This window comes from Peromyscus californicus, unplaced genomic scaffold (genome assembly GCF_007827085.1).
Source record: "Peromyscus californicus insignis strain IS unplaced genomic scaffold, ASM782708v3 Scaffold_13__1_contigs__length_99412109, whole genome shotgun sequence".
Taxonomy (NCBI): domain Eukaryota; kingdom Metazoa; phylum Chordata; class Mammalia; order Rodentia; family Cricetidae; genus Peromyscus; species Peromyscus californicus.
The window spans coordinates 54,858,896-54,881,285 of NW_026294424.1; the positions used below are offsets into that span (position 1 = coordinate 54,858,896).

General features: G+C 36.2%; 1 protein-coding gene across 1 annotated transcript; it reads right to left on the minus strand.

Annotated features, from left to right (window-relative positions):
- Positions 1–1,894: 1,894 nt before the first annotated feature.
- Positions 1,895–22,020, minus strand: LOC128108757 (high mobility group protein B1-like). Its single transcript, XM_052735814.1, has 2 exons — positions 21,965–22,020; positions 1,895–2,447 (listed from the first exon to the last, which is right to left on the minus strand). Exons 1-2 carry the CDS (start codon positions 22,018–22,020, stop codon positions 1,895–1,897), a joined length of 609 nt encoding a protein of 202 aa, XP_052591774.1.
- Between the last annotated feature and the right edge of the window lie 370 nt (positions 22,021–22,390).

The window sequence follows — 22,390 nt, forward strand, 5'->3', positions numbered from 1 at the left end:
TCAGACAATGGTGTGGCAGCACCATGAGGAGGGGGCTCAGAGAAAGCCAAAAACCCACCAGGAGAGGAAAGAAGTGAAAGATCCAGCCATGTGCATGGGGGAAGTGTATGAAAGTGGCTAACTCCTGCAGTTTGGGAGCCCAAAATCCTACAGAATTTGCTGCAGAGAGGCTGCAACAAAAATTTAGCCAGAGGGGTAGGGACTCCCAGCCCAGGCAGGGTAGGGACTCCTAGCCCAGGCGGGGTAGAGATTCTGGCCACATGTAGCTCTGGCCTAGCCTGTGGCTTTTTTTTTTTTTTTTTTTTTTTTTTTTTGTGAATTCATGCCCCAAATGTTGGACACCAGATGTAACACAAATTTCTAAAAGATCTTATTCATAAAAAACCCAGATCCAGATATTGGAATAAATATCTGAAAGATCAGAGAGACAAAAGAGCAAGCCACTGCCATGTCTTACCTCTAAGATTCCTCAGCCTGAAAAGAACCTCTAGTTCCTGTCTCCTCATGCCTTATATACCTTTTTCCACCCAGCCATCACTTCCTGGGATTAAAGATGTGTGTGTTTTCCAAGCAAAGGCATGAGAATTAAAGTTCTGGGATTAAAGGCACATGATTCCCAAGTACTGGGATTAAAGGTGTGTGCCACCACTGCCTGGCCCCTATCTATGTTTATGGCTTGTTCTGTTCTCTGATCTTCAGGCAAATTTTATTAGGGTATATAATGTATCACCACACACTTTATTATTTTAAAACTATATACTTATTTTTTATGAGTGTCTATACCTTCTCTTTACTCTCTGAAGCATATGTATATTTTTAAACACATTGTAAACCATTTAGAGGTTTTTGTTGTTGTTTTTCCCAACAGAATCTGTTTTTACTGAATATCCTTTTCTTTTCTTTTTCTGACCAGATGAGTCTTTAAACTGGCTTCACCCCATTCCTTGGCTGTCTGAGAGTCTAGCTTCATAGTGGGGGTACTGGCAGGAACCAAGTTTAGAGCCCAAATTCCTATGAATTTTTGGATCCAGGCTGTCTTTACAAAGAGCACTTCTCACTGCTCATAAACCCCATTTAAGTGTTCAGTGGTGGGACCTCCCAAAGAAGCATCTGTGCTGCCAGCATGAACCTAGAAACTGCCCCTAAAGGAGCTCTGCCTCTGCTTACTGCCAGCAAACAGAACTCACCCAAGAAAATGCCACTACCAAGAAACCATGTTTGACTCTGTTCTTTTGTATATTTAGAATCCTATTTTTAAGCCCTCAGATCTTATGTGTATCTATGCCAGATAGTTGGTGCCATATGTAGTTCCTGTCCAGCCAGCAACTCCCAAAAACTCAGAAACCACTTTCCAAATTACCACACAGATGTAGGTGAAGTTTACTCCAGTCCTGCCTGGCCCATGGTCAGGACAAATCTCTCTCACCTGCCAGCCCCACAGCTGCTCATACCCAACTGAGAAAACACACAGAAACTTATATTGCTTACAAACTATATGGCCATGGCAGGCTTCTTGTTTTCTAGTTCTTCTATCTTAAATTAATCCATTTCTATAAATCTATACCTTGCCACGTGGCTCGTGGCTTACTGGCATCTTCACATGCTGCTTGTCCTGGCGGCAGCTGGAAGTGTCTCCCTGACTTAGCCTTCCTGTTCCCAGAATTCTCTTCTCTCCTTGTCCCGCCTATACTGCGTGCCTGGCTACTGGCCAATCAGCATTTTTTTTGTTAGCCAATCAGAGCAACACATTCACAGCATAGAGAACATGTCACAGCAGATAGCTATCACTTCATAAAATTGCTGTGCTTAGAAGGAGAATTGTAGATAAAAATAGCCCTGACCATCCTAGGCACAAAGATAATGGACTACAGTGATTCCCATGAAATTTCAAGTCTCACTGGAGTATTAAAATAAACATAATGCCCTTCTTCGCCGCATCGGGTTTTCCTTTAGCTCTGTAGGCAGCGATATCCTTCTCGTACTTCTCCTTCAGCTTGGCAGCCTTCTTCTCGTAGGGCTGCTTGTCGTCCGCAGCGGTGTTGTTCCACATCTCCCCCAGCTTCTTCGCCACGTCCCCGATGGACAAGCCGGGGTGCTCTCCTTTGATTTTGGGGCGATACTCAGAACAGAACAAGAAGAAGGCCGAAGGAGGCCTCTGGGGTGCATTGGGGTCCTTGAACTTCTCTTTGGTCTCCCCTTTGGGGGGGATGTAGGTTTTCATTTCTCTCTCATAACGAGCCTTGTCAGCCTTTGCCATGTCTTCAAATTTCCCCTTTTCTTTAGCAGACATGGTCTTCCACCTTTCTGAGCACTTCTTCGAGAACTCTGAGAAGTTGACAGAAGCATCCGGGTGCTTCTTCTTGTGTTCCTCCCGGCAAGTTTGCACAAAGAATGCGTATGAGGACCTGGTGGTATTCTCAAGAGCCACTAACCTTGCCTGGTACAGTCTGGGGGTTGTAAATTGGCATGGAAATTTAAAGCAGGTCCTTGTTGGTGCACAGCACAAATTAGTTATATATGGGGATGGTAGGTTTTTTTTTGTTTTTGTTTTTATTTTTTGTTTTTTTGTTTTTTTTTTTCATCTTCAGTTGTCTCTGATGCAGCTTATACGAAGATAATTGTTGTTCTGTTAACTGAATACCACTCTGTAATTGCAAAAAAAAATTGCAGCTGTTTTGTTGACATTCTGAATGCTTCTAAGTAAATACAATTTTTTTTATTAAAAAAAAAAAATAAAAAAAATAAACATAATGCTCGTTGTATGACAAAGGTTTGCAGTGATGAGTGGTAAATGTCAAATTTTATTATGTGTTACTTTATTTTAATATTTTCTTAAATAGATAGTTATTTTTATGTATCAATTTTATATTAGAAAATTATTAATAGAAAGATTTTCTATTCTAATAGAATTAATTTATAAACACTGAAATTTTAAGTTCATATAATTTTATTTAAAATTTGGAATATAATATACTTTGATGTTTTTCTTCTCCTCCAAAATCTAATTTGCAAAATTCAACTTCAAATTATTGCTCTACATCCGTAACTCTTCACTTGGTCAAGTTGCCATAAAGCTTTACCAAAATACTCTCAGAATACTTTTTAAAAAAAAAATTGAAATACCTATATTAGCTAATTTTTTTAAGTTACTTGCAAGATTTTGACATTAACCAAAAAAAAATGAAGTTAAGAGTATTTGTACTGTTTGGTTTTATTTTCCTGAAAAACCCAAGTTAAATTTATTCTCTAATTTAGAATCAATTTTAAATATAGGGTAAGTTGTAGCACCCCAAAAAAACCTTGTTTCATAATTTTTCTATATTATCATTTAAATTTTATCATTTGAATGGAAAGATTCTATTAGTCCTCCTTTGTCTTGCATGCTCATACCAATAACCCACTTCACATTCTATTTTCACAGCCATGTGGTGATGTTTCCATCCTTTATCAAGACTTGAGATTGAGAAGTCCCAAGAGGCTGGCTGTGCCCTGCCAAGGAAAGAGAAAGATTAGTCATAATAATATGAAGGTTGGACTAGAAAGGCTGACTCAGCAAATATAGGAGCTATAATTTCACCTCCAACCACTGAGCAGCAAGGAAACCAAGTACAATGCAGACATGATGGCTTCCAGGTATGTTTTTCTCTTCCACTGTGCTGAAGTCCACCCCTCCAAAGGACAATGCAAACCTCTGTGTTCTGCTAAGTTATGCTAAAATATGTCAGATAAAAATGTACTAGCAGATGCTTCAGGCAACCAAATGTCTTAAAACTATGAAATTACTGCTTTCCTTTTTTATTAGAAAGAAGATTGAGTGTCACACAGTAAATTGCCTCGTCCCTGTTCATTGGCTTCTACTGTCCCTGTTCATTAAATGCTTTATGGTACTATGTAGTTTCAGGATTGTTTTATGAATGTTGGAAAACAGAAGATATAAGCTTTATGTTACACATTATAATTTCTCTGTTTTTTTCAACATTTAAAATAGTTTTCATAGTAGAATGATTATGAATTTTTACATACTTGTATAGGTGCTTCTGGTATAACACATACTGTATTTTCCTATAATCTTTATTTTTTTTCTTAAATTCTCTGTTACCTCTAGGCATTCAATCAGCTACCTGAGATTAACATTATGATTAAATGATATGTTCAAATTACTATTTTTAACCACTAGCATTTCAATAATGTATTAGATATAGGCAAGTATTAAAATAGTAAGAACAAACATATTATAAATATGAATAACGTTTATGAATATATCCCTAGTTATACATTTACACATTAATTTAAATAAACAGATGAATGTTCTTTAACATTAATTACTCTTCTTTAAAAAAGTTTTCCTCACCTTTTTAAAATCTTAATCCATGCCAGGGAAAGATTTATTATCCTACTACTCTTAATGCTATCTGTAATCTCACGTTAGGGGGATGCTGCATCATATCCATTTTGGTTCCTTAGCCTTTTCATATCAAGAAACTCTTTCCCTATAATAAGCCATTTAAAGTTTTCTATAACTGTAATAATAATGATGGTGATAATGATATTTCATGATTAAGATTTTTTTTAACCTACAATGAACTACTACTAAAGAACCAACAGTTAAACAAACATTTTTCACTACACAACCTAGTATTTGGTAGTTGCTGGAATTAAAATAATATAAGTGAAATATGGTTTCTACATTTTAAAGAAATTATATCTATTGATATTACCACCAGGAAAACATAAAAATCACAAATGGATTTATGAAGTCTTATATCTTAGCCTATTGTAGAAGAGATATACTAATAAACTCACCAAATACCTTTGTCTTTTCCTTGCATAAATAGTAAATCTACATTATTCAGTGTCCCTTATCCTTAAATGCAACTGCATTTTGCATAAGCATGTGACTGGGAACAGGCATAGAAAGTGAGAGTAAATGTGATTCTTTACAGCTGACAAGACCCAGATTTATCTCCCTTCCATAGTTTTCACTTTCTTCTCTTTCCACTGAAATCACCAGGCATAAGTGCACTGGATTCTCAGTGAGAAATTAGCTAACTAGAGATCATGCACTACTGCCCTGAAGACCCCAATATGCTAACCAGAGGTGTTCTCTGACTGTTTATGTGAGAGAAAAATACAGTTCTGCAAAAACAGTGATAGAAATGCCTGACCTTAGATCTCACTCAATTAAAATTACTTCAACTTGCACTGAAAGAGATGTGATGGACCTTGCAACCCTAATTCTGGAGACAGAGAGATGACTCAGTAGGAGAGAGTGCTTAATGTCCTTGAAGAAGATGTATGTTTACTACCTAGCACACACATTTCAGTTCATCCCTGCCTGTAACTCTCTTCTGCCCTCTGCAAGCTCCAATATACACATAGTATACATAAACTGTAACAGACAAACATACCTTAAATAACTATAACAGACAAACATACTTAAATATTAAATAAATATATTATCTTTAAACATTATTTTTTACACTATATAGCATGAGATTTATGAATGTATTGAAAGGAGTAAATGCTCATGTAGCATCTATTGTTATATAGATAAACAGAGACAGACAGATACATACATACATACATACATACATACAGCACACATTCATAGATACATAGATTATATAGATAGATAGATAGATGATAGATAGACGGATAGATAGATAGATAGATAGATAATAGAAAGAAACAGACTGAAGTGATGGAAATCCATCATGAGACATGTCACAACTTTGATTAACAGTGTTAGCCAAAGTATGTTGAATGATAGTACTTGTCACTTTTTGCTCTAAGAAAAATAGTTGAAGTTATAATGTATATTAGTATCATTTTAATGTTTAGATTTAATTTTTCAAGAAAGCCATGGAACTAGTCAGGACTGGAGAAGTTACACATAAAAAGGAAGAGAATATTCATTATTTTCAAGATATATATATATATAAATGAAAAGATAAGGATTGTATATCACACTATATTTTAAACTTCTATGCTTCATGTAACAAAAAGATTGAACTTAGAATAAACTCCATTATGGCAAAATGTATCTGTAATAGAGGAGAAGAGAAATTAAACAGATATTTGATGTTTAAGAAACTGTTTCATAGGAGATGAGTGTAGCTGAAGTTTTCCTGGTCCCACAGTCACTCAGACCCAAATAAACACACAGAAGCTTATATTAATTAAAACTGCTTGGCCATTAGCTCAGGAATACTACTGACTAGCTATTACACTTAAACTCAGCACATTTTTGTTAATCTGTATGTTGCCATGTGTTCTGTGGCTTTACTTGTGTGCTATTACATGCTGCTCCCTGGACAGTGGGCTGGCATCTCCTGACTCAGCCTTCCCCTTCCCAGAATTCTCATTGTTTCTTATCCTGCCTATACTTCCTGCCTGGCTCCTGGCCCATCAGCATTTTATTTATTAACCAATCAGAGCAACACATATTCACAGCATACAGAACACCACCGAGTAGATGAGGGAGATTTTAGTTGGACAATATTTGAAATCCCAATTAATGCCTGGAAGTTAAAAATGTATTTTAATTATAATAATAGTGAATTAGCTTTTATAAATATTTTAAATCTGTAGCTTTTATAACAACAAATATTAATTAGTAAACTTGTCAAGCCTCCCACACTGTTATTGCCCTGACACCTCAAATATGAATGTTTATATTTGTGTTTGCATTTGGGTATTTGGTGCTTGCTAATATAATTCTGTATTTGCACTTAGTTACCTGATAAAAGATACTGATCCAAATGTGGATTGCTTGAAATATATATTTCCCATAACATATCTTAATATTTACCAAAAACCCAGAGTTTTGGTATTGCATGTATTTTTTAAGAGATTAATTCATATTTATTCTTCACCAAAACTACTCTTCTCACTAGCTCAGGATAGCACTACATTTTCCTTTCTTTCTTTCTTTCTTTTTCTTTCTTTCTTTCTTTCTTTCTTTCTTTCTTTCTTTCTTTTTTCTTTCTCTCTTCATTTCTTTCTTCAATCCTTCCTTCCTCCTTCCCTCCCTCCCTCTCTCTCTTCTTCCTTCCTTCCTTGCTTTCTTTTCCCCTTTGGCTTTTGGAGACACAGACAGGGTTTCTCTGTATAGCCCTGGCTGTCCTTGAACTCACTGTGTAGACTAGGCTGGTCTCAAACTCAGAGATCTGTCTGCCTCTGGGTTTAAAAGCATGTGCCACCACTGCCTGGAATCACTTTATTTCTAATGAACTAAAATATTCACAGTGAAGAGAAAGTACCTATTCTTACACTCTTTTTCTCTGTTTTTCTGCTACCTACCAAACTGTGACGGAGAATTACATGGGCAATATATGCTATCAACTGTGTAAAAATCTGAAGTCAAATTGATGGGAGCTAAAATACATAAAAATATTTAACATTTTAAATGCAGTTTGAAACAGGAAGTAGAAGCCACAAGACAAGAAAAAAAATGTGAGAAAGACAACATGATATCGTGGTGCTTTCAGCTCTACTAGATTTCGGGATCTTAAAATGCTAAGCTATCATTAATACCATTTTCGTAGATTAAATTTTATAAAGAACAGAAATTAAGTTTAGCTTCCAAGTATACAGAATACATTTCATCTAAATTGTACCTTTGTAATCAAAACGTGATTTTGAGTGATAAGTTAATAGAAATAACATTCAACAACACAGAACTAGCAATATCACTAACCAGAAAACAACCTCACTTGAAAGTTCCTGGTTTACAAATTTGTTGTAAACAATACTGAAATCATCTATTTGGTTTAGAAAAAGATGTTTGCAGATTTACAAATTGTCCATTGCTGATGACTCAAGTCATTTTGTTATAGAGGTTGGTAACAGACATGTCTTATTTAATATTGAAAGTACAATTAAAATTTCTTCAACATGACCATATGTCCTGGCATGAACAGTAAATAATACTCAGGTCCTTATCCAGTATTTTCCATGAAAAATGTCATTTGACTGCTTACTAAACTTTTATTATACTGACGGTAGACTATATTGCAGTTCCCTGCTCCATAAATGAAAATGACAGATAAAAAAATATGAGTATGAGCACTATGAATAAAGGATTTACAAGCAATACCAAGTAATAGCACATCATTTAGATAATGCTCATTTAGAACTGGGGACTGTTCATTCTGTTCGTTCCAGGAAATGGAGTTAGTAGGAGGAGTTCAATTAAACATTGGTTCTGAGAAACATGAGTCCATAAATTCTGCTCTCCGTTGGCAGCATTGCATGGCCCTGGTGTTTGTGCCTGTCCTTAGGAATGTTTTCTTCCTATTTTGAAACCTGTGTGTGATTTTTTTTTTATCACATATATACAAGTAAATCTACTCTATGTGAATAAAATGCAGGTATTTTTTAAATGAGAAAAGTTTTCTAAACATCTGTTTGAAACCCATAGGCAAAGGCTACTTTCAGCCTTAATCAAAGAAGCTTCTCACTGAAATGAATCTTGGTAAATGCAAAGCTCCATGGCAGCACAAGATGAAGAAGAAGAAGAAAAAAAAAAGGATAGTTATGTGCTCAGCCCTAAACAAGACACTTGCATCACCCATTTGTTGAAGCCACAGGAAGTTTGGCAGAATAGAGGGGAGACAGAGAGTAGAACTGTGAAGTAGCTTCTTCTAAGCACAATAGGATAGCAATCATGAGCACACAGGAACTATGCTGGCCTCCAGATTTTGGACCACAGTCAGCTATTGACGTTGGGAAAGGGATTATTCATCCTGTATTACTGTAGACCTATTGGGAATTAACAAATTCTGGAACTGAGGGGGTATCTAGAGTTTGTATTTTTCAAAAAATCAAAGTCACACAGATGGCCTTAGTTAAACTCTGTGGTACAGAAAGCAATATAAAAAGTCAGAAATATTGGCAATAAATTTGCACAGAAGCAGAGGACTAGAAGTGGTAAGAAGGAAATAAGATAGTATTGGAAAGAGTTACCACAGTTTTATATATATATATATATATATATATATATATATATATATATATATATATATATATATATTCATATATGAAACTGGTAAGGAAAAAAATTACCAACAACAATAACAACAAAAGCTCTGTGTCTGTAAGTTTAAGAGCCTGTGACATATAGTCAACAATAAAATGTATGTTTGGTTTGTCTTTAGGGTTTCTAGGATACACTAAATATTGATAGATATAAACTCTGTAAAACTCGTCCTCTGAATAACACTGATTAATTTCTTAGTAAGTGTAACGACAGGAAACATATTTTGGTTCTAGTACTGGCTGGCAATTAATTACATTTTTATCTTTGATGAAGTTCATTATTCATTCTGGGGTTCAAAGCTTCAATCTATTCATTGGATTAGTCAACATTTCTATGACTTTTTATTCAGGGTAACACTCCCTCAAATATTTTTAAGAATCTCCTGTTGATTCTCAAATAAGAACTGACATTATGAAAATGACCATGTCATGAATCTTACATCCTTTTTCTCATATGTGGACTCCATGAAATTCCTATATTCAGTTTCATAAAATGTACTACTAACAGGGCAATCACTGACACCTTGGGCCTTATGCATCAGAAGCAAGTCCACTGAAAATTGCTTTGATTAACTAAGTTTCAATCAAGTCCTTAAATCTTTTCTTCATTCCATACATGCACATACCTGTGAACTGCAGTAAGATAAAAGAAAAGGAGATTCTAATTCTCTTCAAGTAAGTATTCCAGCACCGTTTCAGGCTTAGAAGGCTGCAGTTTAAAGCAATAGGCTCAAGCTAATATAAAAAATAAGCCACATAAAGATAGCTACCACAAAGAGAATCTGGATTATGTTCTCTTTGATATTCATAACTGAAGGGAAACATTTGATTGTAAAAGCTGTTGAGTTAAACCAATATGGATATTTTAAAGGTAGCTTGACTTCAAAATTTGGATGTAAGGATATGTTGCTTTGGAAAGGAGGCTCTGCTTTTGTTTCCACAGAAAGCCAGAGGCTATGGATTTGTTCCAGATTAAGATACATCAGGTTTGACCAGCCAAGACCCCCTGAAAGGTCTCCGATGACACCATGGTCCAGATGATCCAACATCCAGAACTGTTTCAAGGCAACTGGCTCAGACAATACACCCTCACAGACTACTCCATAATCCTAAAATTTTCTTTGTGCCCCCATAAGATACAGTGCCCCCCTCCAGCAGGAAGTAGTAAGAGAAGCTACGCCCAAATTCCCAAATATACCATGCTGGCTTTGGAGATGTGTAAAAGTTAAAACCGTCCTCTTTTAAAAAAGAGAAGGGGAAGTGCTTTGGGATGGTCTGTATGTCAAATCTGTTGCTCTGATTGGTCAATAAACAAAACACTGATTGGCCAGTGGCTAAGCAGGAAGTATAGGCGGGACTAACAGAGAGGAGAATTGAAAGAACAGGAAGCTGAGTGAGGGAGACACTGCCAGCCACCACCATGACAAGCAGCATGTGAAGATGCCAGTAAGCCACAAGCCACGTGACAAGGTATAGATTTATGGAAATGGATTATTTTAAGATATAAGAACAGTTAGCAAGAAGCCTGCCACAACCATGCAGTTTGTAAGCAATATAAGTCTGTGTTTACTTGGTTGGGTCTGAGCAGCTGTGGGACTGGCGGGTGAGAGAGGTTCGTCCTGACTGTGGGCCAGGCAGGAAAACTCTAGCTACAGATATTGGGTTAATCTATTGATCCAATTGGGTTTCTTTTTCTCCATGAACTTCTAGGTAATATTACAGTAGACTGTTTTCAGCAAGAAACATGTGAGGTGGGTTTTGGCATAATCTCCCTAATTTTTGATATTCCTTATTAGTAATTTTCCATCATTGACCTCTCTTCCCCAAATATTGCTTTTTGACTGAATTTCCAGTTCAAATGCTATATTCAGTTAGGCTCAAAATCTTAGCCATATTGTACAATTACAATGCAGTAAACTATATTATAATTTTTAAATTTGGTGAATTTTGATATTTTTTTGAAATTTCATTTCAATTTTATTCAATAATGGTTGTTCATAGGTAACTGAGACTGTATATATAATTAATGTGCAAACTAATGTGAGTGATGATTGATGAGCCAGATGTATAAGTGTTGTAATAGTCATGATACAAGGAGAAACAATAAACCCATGGAAAAATGTAAATACAGACATAATGTAATTTCATAGAATTATTTTGTTTTACTTTGGATTTTTGATTTTTTTTACAATTACTAATTCACTGATAAGAATGTATTTTTTTTATAATTACTATAAAGAAGTATGGGTTTCTAATTGCATTTCTACTGTATTATCTATAACACTTTAAGGAAATCAGTTGAGACAGTCTCTTTGTGATGTTCTCTCAATCAATAAATGACAGCACTTTCTTTTATCTTACATATATTTATATGTACTAAATGCTTTAATTTATATAGAAATATTACCATGCTTCATAAAAATATTCATTGCTTTATATCAATTATTAATTTGCTATATTTTTTCTTTACTGGAAAATGAAAAAGCATATTTAAGACTTTTGAAAATTTGTCATGAACCAGTATTTACTCATCAACCTGTGTCTTGTGCATCCATAAACTCAACTTCGGATTACAAATATTTGCAAAAAACCTTTGTTTTCATCTGCATATGAACAAAAATTTCTATAAATGCTAGAGTACAACAATTATTGGTATGGCATTTATTATTTACCATTATAATCATTTAGTATATATGACATAATGGACAGAATTCAAAAGACAGTTTTGTGTGCCATCCTATAAGATATCTGAGCATCTGAGGTCATTGGTTCCCTATTGAAGAGCTGTGATGGCAAGGAAGCAGCTTAGTCAGACCAGCTGTTTCCTCTTCACTGGGAAAGAAAACAATATTGAAGTGTGTTGAACATTTATCCATATCTATAGTATTAGCTAATATTAACTGTAATAAATTTAAACTCTTTTAAACTAGTTTTAAACTCTTTTCAAACATAAATTTACATAAATTGAGAGACGATCAGCAATATCAATCAACTATTTTTATAAATTGAATTAATATCCAAGTTATCAAATACCCTTTATATCATATTATTGGATTTCAGATTTAGTGTTTTCCAAAAAATAAACAAATTTTATTTCCTATGAGTAATTTCTTTACTTAAAAAGCTCAACTTATTTGTACTATTAATAATTTTAAGAAGAAAATTACTTTGGTAGATTTTAAAAGATTGTAGTTATATAATGGATATCAGACTGAAATAGCATAACTTCTGCTACCAAATTAACATTTTAAAAGAATTAAATTACATACGGTCTGCATTTTTTCCAAAATATATTATTACATGGATAAATATATGTAAATGGAAATTAATTTCAACTTAAAATTTATTCTGGTAGAAAATGCAGAAGTAAAATATGATAGCCTACTTGCCAATGCAAAGCAATTGGAATATTGGTTCAGTGATTATGAATGAACTCTCCAGGGATAGTTTTCTGACAGTAGTGTTTATAGCACACATACTATCTCTTGATCCATGGAATGTAGAAAACACATTTGATTTTCTACTTGAGGTATTCTAAAAAAAGAAGGTTGTCATTTATTCACTGGGGTAAATTAGGGGCATGGTGAGTAATTCTACTGGTCATGTCATTTAATCTTTTATTATTTATGGAAACAATAGTATAGATTTATACAGATTACATAATCAAATAATATTTGATATTTCTTCATTCAATTTTTATAGAGGATTTAAAAAGATGAAGAAATAGTCCATCAGTGTTATAATTTATCCTCCATACTCTAATCATCTAACATTTAAAAATCTATATGGCTACAGCTGGTCAACTGGCAATGAAAACAATTCTGCTCCATGCTGCTGTCTTCTTTCTACATTTTATGAACTGTACATGACTGTAGTCTCTCTGAAGAAGGCTAATAAAGTTATAAATGACCACAGGATCATACTCGACAGTTTATAAAGTATTTCCACAGTTATTTCGAGTGGACTCTGACTTTTCTGGCTGGATTTCATCATGTACTGACTCAAAATGCAAGTTGCCAGGGCAGAGTGCAAATAGTTCACACAATTTTCCTCAGACTACATTGAATGCAACTGGGAAAAAATGAGTTGAGTATATAAAGTATTTTGAGTCATCTAAGCCTCAAAATCTATTTGTCAAAGGCTAGGTAACTATATACATTGAACCCAAAATTATTTTTACTTTTGTGAGCTGTAAGTGTTAAGCAAGACTAAGTATATTTTACCTTGAGACCACAGAGAAACTTCAAGTACATCCTATATGTGAAATTATAAATTTCTTTGGCATGGGTATCTTTGGGCATCCTAGTCATATACCTACAGAGGTATTAGCCTCTTACTCGTTGTGAAGATAAACTAATTTTCTAGCTTTCACATTTCATCAGTTATTTATAAACAAAGGAATTATTTTTTTTTATTCTGTGTTATTTATGCATGGTATTAAACGTCAGACTTTTACTCATTACCCCATTTTCCCAACTATCACTTGAATATCAAATTATGCACACAGTTAGTAAACTCCACTATGTTACTTTTATCTCTATATAGATACATATCCTAACAGTAAAATTATTTATGATCTTGGGTATATCAATCATCTATTTAATCAGTAATTTCATATGCATTAAACTATTATAATTTGTAAATAGTATATAAAATTTTAACATTAAAACTATATATAGTAAATATTATGGTTAAACTAATGTGGCTCGGGCCGGGCGGTGGTGGCGCACGCCTTTAATCCCAGCACTGGGGAGGCAGAGCCAGGCGGATCTCTGTGAGTTCGAGGCCAGCCTGGTCTCCAAAGCGAGTTCCAGGAAAGGCGCAAAGCTACACAGAGAAACCCTGTCTCGAAAAACCAAAAAAAAAAAAAAAAAAACTAATGTGGCTCAATTTGTACTAATGAATGTTGGGTTTAGAGATACAAGAAAATAAATACAAAAATCAGTTTTAATCAAATTATGATTAAGTAACAGATACACATAACTTCAGGTGATTATGACCACAACACTTAAATTCACTCGTGCCACTTAGCAGGGTTCGAAATCTGTAGCATTGCACAATGTATTTCCTAACTAAGGTCTCACTAAATGAGCAGTTTGCACATGGAACAAACCAGTTACAATTCATAAGGTTAAAATAAGCCAAAGACGAAACAGAACTGTGTCTCTTTTTTTTTTTAATTTCAAATATTTTATTGAAATTACATTCCAACCACAGTCCTCCCTCCCTACCCTTCTCCTGCTTCCTGCCCCCCCTATCCAAACCCCCATCCATTTTCCAGAGAGGGTGAGGCCTCCCATGGGGAGTCAGGAAGCCTGGCACAGCAAGTTGGGGTAGGACCAAGCCCCACTCCCTTGCATCAAAGCAGAGCAAGGCAGTTCTTAAATCTACTTTTACATGTATATTATGTCCTACAAGATCAGATAAAATGACAACCATCTCATTGAGCCAGTGAAATGGAAGCCATATGGGAATGAAATGGGAAAGCCATCAAGAGAACAAAAGCAGCTCTGCATGGGGTGTTCTTACTAAGCTAGTCAGCCGGTGTACTTCCTGTAGAAAGCATATCTGGAAATTGAAATATAGCCAGCTGAATGTCTTTGTGTAATTCTAATTTAGTGCAGCAAGAAACATCATTCATGCAGGGCGGTGGCGGCGCACGCCTTTAATCCCAGGGAGGCAGAGGCAGGCGGATCTCTGTGAGTTCGAGGCCAGCTTGGGCTACCAAGTGAGTCCCAGGAAAGGCGCAAAGCTACACAGAGAAACCCTGTCTCAAAAAATAAAAACAAAAAAAAAAAAAAAGAAAGAAACATCATTCATAGTTATGCCTGTGACTTAATCCTGAAATTTCACCCAAAATTGAAATTCTACATTAAGTTTAAAATGGATCATTACATATAACAAAATTGTTTCCGGTTTTACTTGTGCATAGCAATCCTGTTTTAAATATATCTAGGACTTTTCTGTATAATTCAGCCCACATTTCCTTTATCTGAGCAGAAAACGTGTATGTCAGTGAATTTTCAAATTTCAGCTTCCATTACTCCTTCTCACATTCTTGAATTCCCTAAATATTTTTAAAGTAGTTGATTGTGTGGTTTGGTTTTCTTTGTCATATCAAAGAGAAGCATTCTCTATTGGAGAGGAATCTGGAAACTTCCAATGAGATGACATTTATATTCTCATCTATATGTCTGTATGAGTGCTGGAAACTCTGTGACATTATGAAATATCTCAAGATTGAAGTCTTACAGATGAAATGTTATTATATTATATACAGATATAATATATTATATGTAATATATATCAATGATATATTATATTAAATAATTTATACATATACATATTGAAGATGGAGAGAGAGAGAGAGAGAGAGAGAGAGAGAGAGAGAGAGAGAGAGAGAGAGAGAGAGAGAGACTAATTGGGATTATGTACACTGGAAAGAAAATGTTCCCTCATTAAGCCACAAACTACCAAACAAAATGCCCAGTGTCAGGCAAAGGATATCTCCTTTAAAGTTGTTTATCAAGGACATACAAGTGTATTTGATGATACAGAATAATATGGACTGTTGTTATAGTTCTTGGTTGCTGCAGTGGTTTGAATAAAAATGGCCACCATAGGCCCATAGGTAGTGACACCATGAGGATGTGTGACCTTGTTGGAGTAGGTGTGGCATTGTTGGAGGAAGCATGTCACTGTTGGTAGGCTTTGGTATCTCAGATGCTCAAGCCACACCCGGTGTAGCAATCTCTTCCTGCTGCCTGCAGATCCATATGTAGAACTCAGTGCCTCTAGAGCACCAGGTGTGCTTTCAAGCCTCCAGGCTTACTGCCATGACAAGAATGGACTAAACCTCTGAAACCATAAGCCAACCCTGATTAAATGTTTTCATTTATAAGTGTTGCCATGGTCATGGTGTCTCTTCCAAACAATAGAAATCCTAACTATTGACAGTTACCTTTCAGAACTTGAAAGTAAATGTGCTGGCTAGTCCTGTGTCAACTTGACACAAGCTAGAGTTATCTGAAAGGAGGGAACCTCAACTGAGAGAAATGCCTCCACCTGTAAAGTATTTTCTTAATGGTTGTTTGGGGAAGGCTTAGCCAATTGTGGGTAGAGCCACCCCTGGGCTGGTGGTTCTGGGTTCTACAAGAAAGCAGGCTGAGCAAGTCAGGGGAAACAAGCCTGTAAGCAACATCCTCTCCATGCCCTCTACATCAGCTCCTGCCTCCAGGCTCCTGAACTGTTTATATTCGTGTCCTGACTTCCTTCAATGATGAACAGTGCTGTGAAAGTATAAGCTGAGTAGACAAACCTTTCCTCCCTGACTTGCTTTTGTTCATGGTATTTTTGTCACAGCAATAGATATCCTTACTAAGACACTAAGACTGTACTGCTGAAGAAGATACAATACACTTGGGCACAGGACTTGGAGAAATCAAATTGTTACTATTCTGGGAGATTCCTCCAAATATCTAACTCTCATAGTGTTGGAAGTTTCTTTGAAGGATCCTGAGTGAAGAAAAGTTATTAGTAGTCCTGTGCTTTTGTTAATCTTGCAAATTACAATAATGACTAGGTTAACAAAACATACCAATGATGCAATTGGGGCACTTCTATATTGGGAATAATGAGTCATGAATATGTGTCTGGTTGGACTTTATGTGTATTAAATAAGAAGAAATTCATGTCTGGTAAAATAAACCTAGCTAAACCTATTTATGGCTAAATAAGTTTGTAGACTCTAGAGGAGAACCTACTTCTATGATTTTCCTAAGTTGATATAATACTCAACTCCTTACTAAGTACTTGTGCTTATATCAGTGGACTCTTGGAACTCTCATTCCTCATCAATCTCTTTGTACCAGACAGAAGCTATCAATGACAGAGAACCAGAATTGATCAGACTGAGGAGTACCCATCACCAACAAGATATCTGTCATATAACACTTTACACTCACAGTTCAGAAAATATCATAAAAGAAGGGGCAGAAAGATTATAAGATACAAAGGAGTGAAAAGATGGCCACAAACCACTGTCTTCTGGATACTGTGGGAATGTTGAACCATTAATTCTCATTAAGTATTGTTGCCTACAAAAAGGCAACACCAATCAATTTTTCAATATGGATCAGGGAAGAGTTTATAAGGTTCCACTTTCAGTTGAGGAACTATGGAGCTACAAGCAGTCAATAGATACTGAGTGTTTAACTAGCCCTCTGATAGGCTGCTCATGTCCACAAGGTCAGCACACTCCCATCTTTACATTACCAAGACCAATTGGACTCAGTAGTTTACACACACACACACACACACACACACACATATATATATATATATATATATATATGAAAAAGACATGACTTTGAGGGAGAAATATAGGTAGACAGACCAGGAGTTGAAAGAGAAAGGGGTATATATGTTCAAAATACACTGTAATGTTATGAAATTCTGTAAAGATTAAAGAAATCTTTTTGGTAGGGAGAGTACTCTATTTTTTAACTTTGAAATATCAAAAAGAAAAGTTTGTTTTTAAAACTGTGGGTAGCCTTTGCTTTCTCTCTCTCAAAAGAAAATCAATCCATCTAAAGACAAGTAAAAAATCAAAACAAGCAAACTAAGAATAAAACTATAAAAATGAAAAAAAATGAATGACAAAATACAAAAACAAATTAAAATGAAACAATCAAACACTTGCAAAAAAAGATCAAAAAACATAGAATACACTTTGTGTGGGCCGGCTATTATTGGGCACGGTGCTTGCTCTTAATATGTTGATATACCCAGTGATACTCCATCAGGGAAAGATGATTTCCTATTTGCAAGCAGGTATCAATTGCAAATAGTTTCTTGGGTAGGACTAGGACCCCATGTCTACTTCCACATTCTCATTACTGGGACCCCAACTGGCTTAAACCTGTGCAGGTGTTACATGTGTTGTCCTATTCTCTGTGAATTCATATATACATCAATTCTGTCATGTCTAGCAGACCATGTTTCCCTGGAGTCATCCACAACCTTTGGCTCTCATGTTTCTCCTCTCTTTCATAGATGCTTAGTATGTATCTAATAGTAGTAGGCTTTCTGGTAGAGCCCATGGCTTCTCTAGTCTCAGAATCTTGGTCACTCTGGCACTGTCAGGTGTGGGATCCATCTCATACAGTGGGCCTATAATCCCCCCACCCAAAAAATGTCATTGACTGCTTCCATATTTGAACTACTATTGCACCATCTTTCTTGCAACATACCACTTTTGTACATCTAAGCATTTGTAACTAGGTGATATTCATGATGATTTTTCTCCTCCAGTATTGTCCAAGGTGCCTTCTTGCACCATGACTGCTAATCATATGGGTGAAATTTCTTTTACGTCTGGCACCAGTTATATAATGAGGGATTATATTGCTTTGATCAAACACTGACTAAAAGAAACTCAAAACTCAAGGAGAAAAGGTTTATTTCAGCTTACAAATGGTGATCACAATCCTACATGAAGAGAATGCAGGGAAGGAATTCAAAACAGGAACCTAGATGCAGGAGCCATTGCAGAAGCCATGGAAGGTTGTTGTTACTGCATGGTTCTTTGTGGCTTCTTTAGCTGCTTTCTTATAGCATGCAGGACTAATATCTGAGGGTTGGCATCAACCTCAGTAAAATGATTCCTCCCATATTAATTATAAATCAAGAAAATACACTACAGACTTGCCAATAGGGCAATCTGGTTGAAGCATTTTTCTCAATTGAGGTTCCCTCTTCTAAAAGGACTCTACCATCTGTCAAATTGATATGAAACTAGACAGTACTTGATGTCTTCAACAATCAGGCCTTAGAAATATCCATCAGATGCCAATATTCCCTGAGCTAGGGCTTTAAATTAAAAACACCTCCTCCACCACTGCTGGTTTATTGCTTGGTTTGATCTTATGTAGGTTATGTGGATATTGTCATTGCTACTATGAATTCCTGTGTATTATGGCCCTGTCATGTATGACAAATGATATTTTGCTGCTGAAATCTGCTACCTTTTCTTATAGTCTTTTTATCCTTTCTTCAATGATTACTAAGCCTTGTAGCAAGTGGTATTATACAATGTTTTATTTATAGTTAGGTACTTTAGTCCTTTTTATTGATTTTATTTTATTTTTATTTTTTTGCCTTGTCTTAGGTTTTTATTGCTGGAAAGAGATACCATGAACACAGAAACACTCTTAGAAGGAAATATTTAATTGGGGTGGCTCACTTACAGTTTCAGAGGTTCAGTTCATTATCACCATGATTGGGAACATCTTAACATGCAAGCAGATGTGTTGCTGAAGAAGTAGCTGAGAGTCCTACATATTGCATGTAACAGGAAGTCAACTGACATACTGGGCCATGGTGGTGTCCTGTATATGAAACTTCAAAACTCACCCCCACTGTGACAGATTTCCTCCAACAAGGCCATACCCACACCTACTCCAACAAAGCCATACATCTTTTTGTTTTGTTTTGTTTTGTTTTTTGGTTTTTGGTTTTTGTTTTTTTTGAGACAAGGTTTCTCTGTGTAGTTTTGGTGCCTGTCCTGGATCTCACTCTATAGACCAGGCTGGCCTTGAACTCACAGAGATCTGCCTCCTAAGTGCTTAGATTAAAGGCATGCACCATCACTGCCCAACTAAGCCACACCTCTTAATAATACCACTTGCTCTGAGATTATGGGTGCCAATCCCCTTCAAACTACCACATTTTACTCCCTGGCTCCCATAAGCTTGTTAGAATATCATAATTCTAAATGTACTTAGTGCAACTTCAAAGTATCCGTAGTCTACCACAGTCTAAACAGTGCTTAAAAGTCCAAAGTTCAAAGTCTTTTCTGAGATTCACGCAATCTCTTAATTGTAATCACCTGTAAAATCAAAATTAAAAAAAACCCCAAACATTTCCAAAATATAATGGCACAAGATATACATTAACATTCCAAAATGCAGGGAAGGAAACATAGTGAGGAAATACTGGACCAAAGAAATACCAAAAACAACTGGCCAAATTCCAGACTATGCATTTCCATGTGTGATGTCAACACACTCTTTTTTTTTCTTATTAAGAATTTTTTTTTTCATTTTATATACCAACCACAGATTCCCCTCTCATCTGTCCTCCTGCTTTCCCCAGCCTTTTCCCTGAACTCCCCCAAACTGTCCCCTTCTCAAAAAAGTAAGGCCTCCCACAAGCAGTCATCAAAGCCTGATACATTCAGTTGATGCAGGTCCAAGACCTTCCCCTCTGCATGAAGGCTGTGCAAGGTGTCTCATCATAGGTAAGGGCCTCTAAAAACCCAGCTCATGCACCAGGGATAGATCCTAATCCCACTGCCAGGGGCCCCTTAAACACATCAAGCTATACAACTGTCTCACATATGCAGAGGGCCTAGTCCAGTCCTATACTCTGATACTCTGTCATTGTAGAGCCTTTGTCCAGTAACTGATGGAAGCAGATGTGGAGCTCCAGAGCCAAGCACCAGGCCAAGCTCCAGGAGTCAAGTTGAAGAGATGGAAGAAGGATTCTATGAGCTAGGGGCATCAAGATCATAATGGGAAAATCTACAGAGACAAACAAACCAAACTAGTGGAAACTCATGAACTTTAGACTAACAGCTGTGGAGTCGAAGCACTCTTAAGATCTCCAGCTGTATTCAGCTTCATAATATTCAAAACTTATTTCTCTTGGGCTTGTTCCATTCCCTGTTAGCAGCTCTCCTTAGCAGGTATCTCAGGACTCTAGCATCTCTAACATCTTGGAGTCTTGAAAGCAACAGTTTTCAACTTCATAACTTCACACAATGGCCTTTCTGGAAGGCTTTCATTCAGGAACATCCCTGACACATGCCTACCCTCAGTGGCTTTCTTTAGTCATGGAGGCAAATTCTATAATCTGTTTCTTCTATTCTTAACTCTAAAGCCAGAACCACTAAGCCAAACTTGTCAAGTTCTGCTGATAATTGGGATTAAAACATGGTCCTTTCACTCAATTACATCTTCACCAGCTTTATGTCTTTCGTTGCCTATACCTTGCTGTCCTGAAATTTGCTCTGTAAACAAAGCTGACCTCAGACTCAGAGATCTGCCAGCCTCTGCCTTCCCAGGGCTGGGATTAAGGGTGTCCCACAACAGCCAGCTCTAAGCTTGTCTTTAGTTTCTTTCAGTAAATAGAAAGTTTTCTGGGTAGAATCTTGTCCTGGGGTCACCACTCCCTTCATTCCATTTCTTAATCCATTTAACTCATTCAACTCGGGATTTAGCTCCATTCCACTTTCTGGTACTCTTTTTCTCCTCCAAATTTATTTTTCATAATTTACCCTACTCAGCTTGTTCCTTTTCATTATAAAATTTCATAACAGTTAACAGTAATATTCAAAAGACAGAGTCTATACTGGTCTGTTTTGAAATTTCTTTTGCCAATGGAATTAATCCAAAACTCTTCACTTTAGCCTCAGGTGGCAAATGGCAGCCACTTTCTTCACCAAAATATCACAAGATTCATCTCTACGCAACATACTAGAGTTCTTCTCCTCTGAAACATATTGAGTGACCCCCCTACAGTTCAAATAACTCTTAGTACCTCCGTCTTCCATGCTTCTACTAGTATGGCACAATAAGCATTGCTTAAAGTATTCCACTGAGTTCCAAACCCAAAGGCCAAATTTCTCCAAATGGACACATGATCAGGCCTGTCACAATAATACTCCAGTCCCTGGTACCAACTTCTGTGTTAGGGTTTTTGTGTCCATGAAAATACACCATGACCATGGCAACTCTTTTCAGGAAAATATTTAACTGAACTGGCTCACTTACAGTTTCAGAGGTTCAGTCCATTATTATCATAGTGGGGAGCATGGCAGCATGTAGGCAGATGTGGTGCTGGAGGAATAGCTGGAAAGTCTTACATCTTGCAGGCAACAGGAAGTACACTGACACACTGGATGGTATTCCCAAAGCCCATCCCCTATAGTGACACACTTCATCCAACAAGTTCACAACTCCTAATATTATCACTCCCTATAAGATTATGGGTGCCAATTACAAGCTACTACAGACCCCTTTATTAATTACTATATCCTAAAAAACCAAGCTTTTCTGATTGAAAAATGATATGTACTAATCTGTGAATATATAAAGAAAAGTACTGAGGGGGAAGTTTGATACTATGTCCATTTAGAAGGATAATTATTATTAATAGATTCTCTACTAGAGCCTATTATCTACCCAGACATTTGACTTTGGTCCATTTAATAATACCAGACATGAGTTCCATCCTGTGTAGTAGACTATAAACACAATCAGAAAATATTTGGTTATTCCCATAACATTTG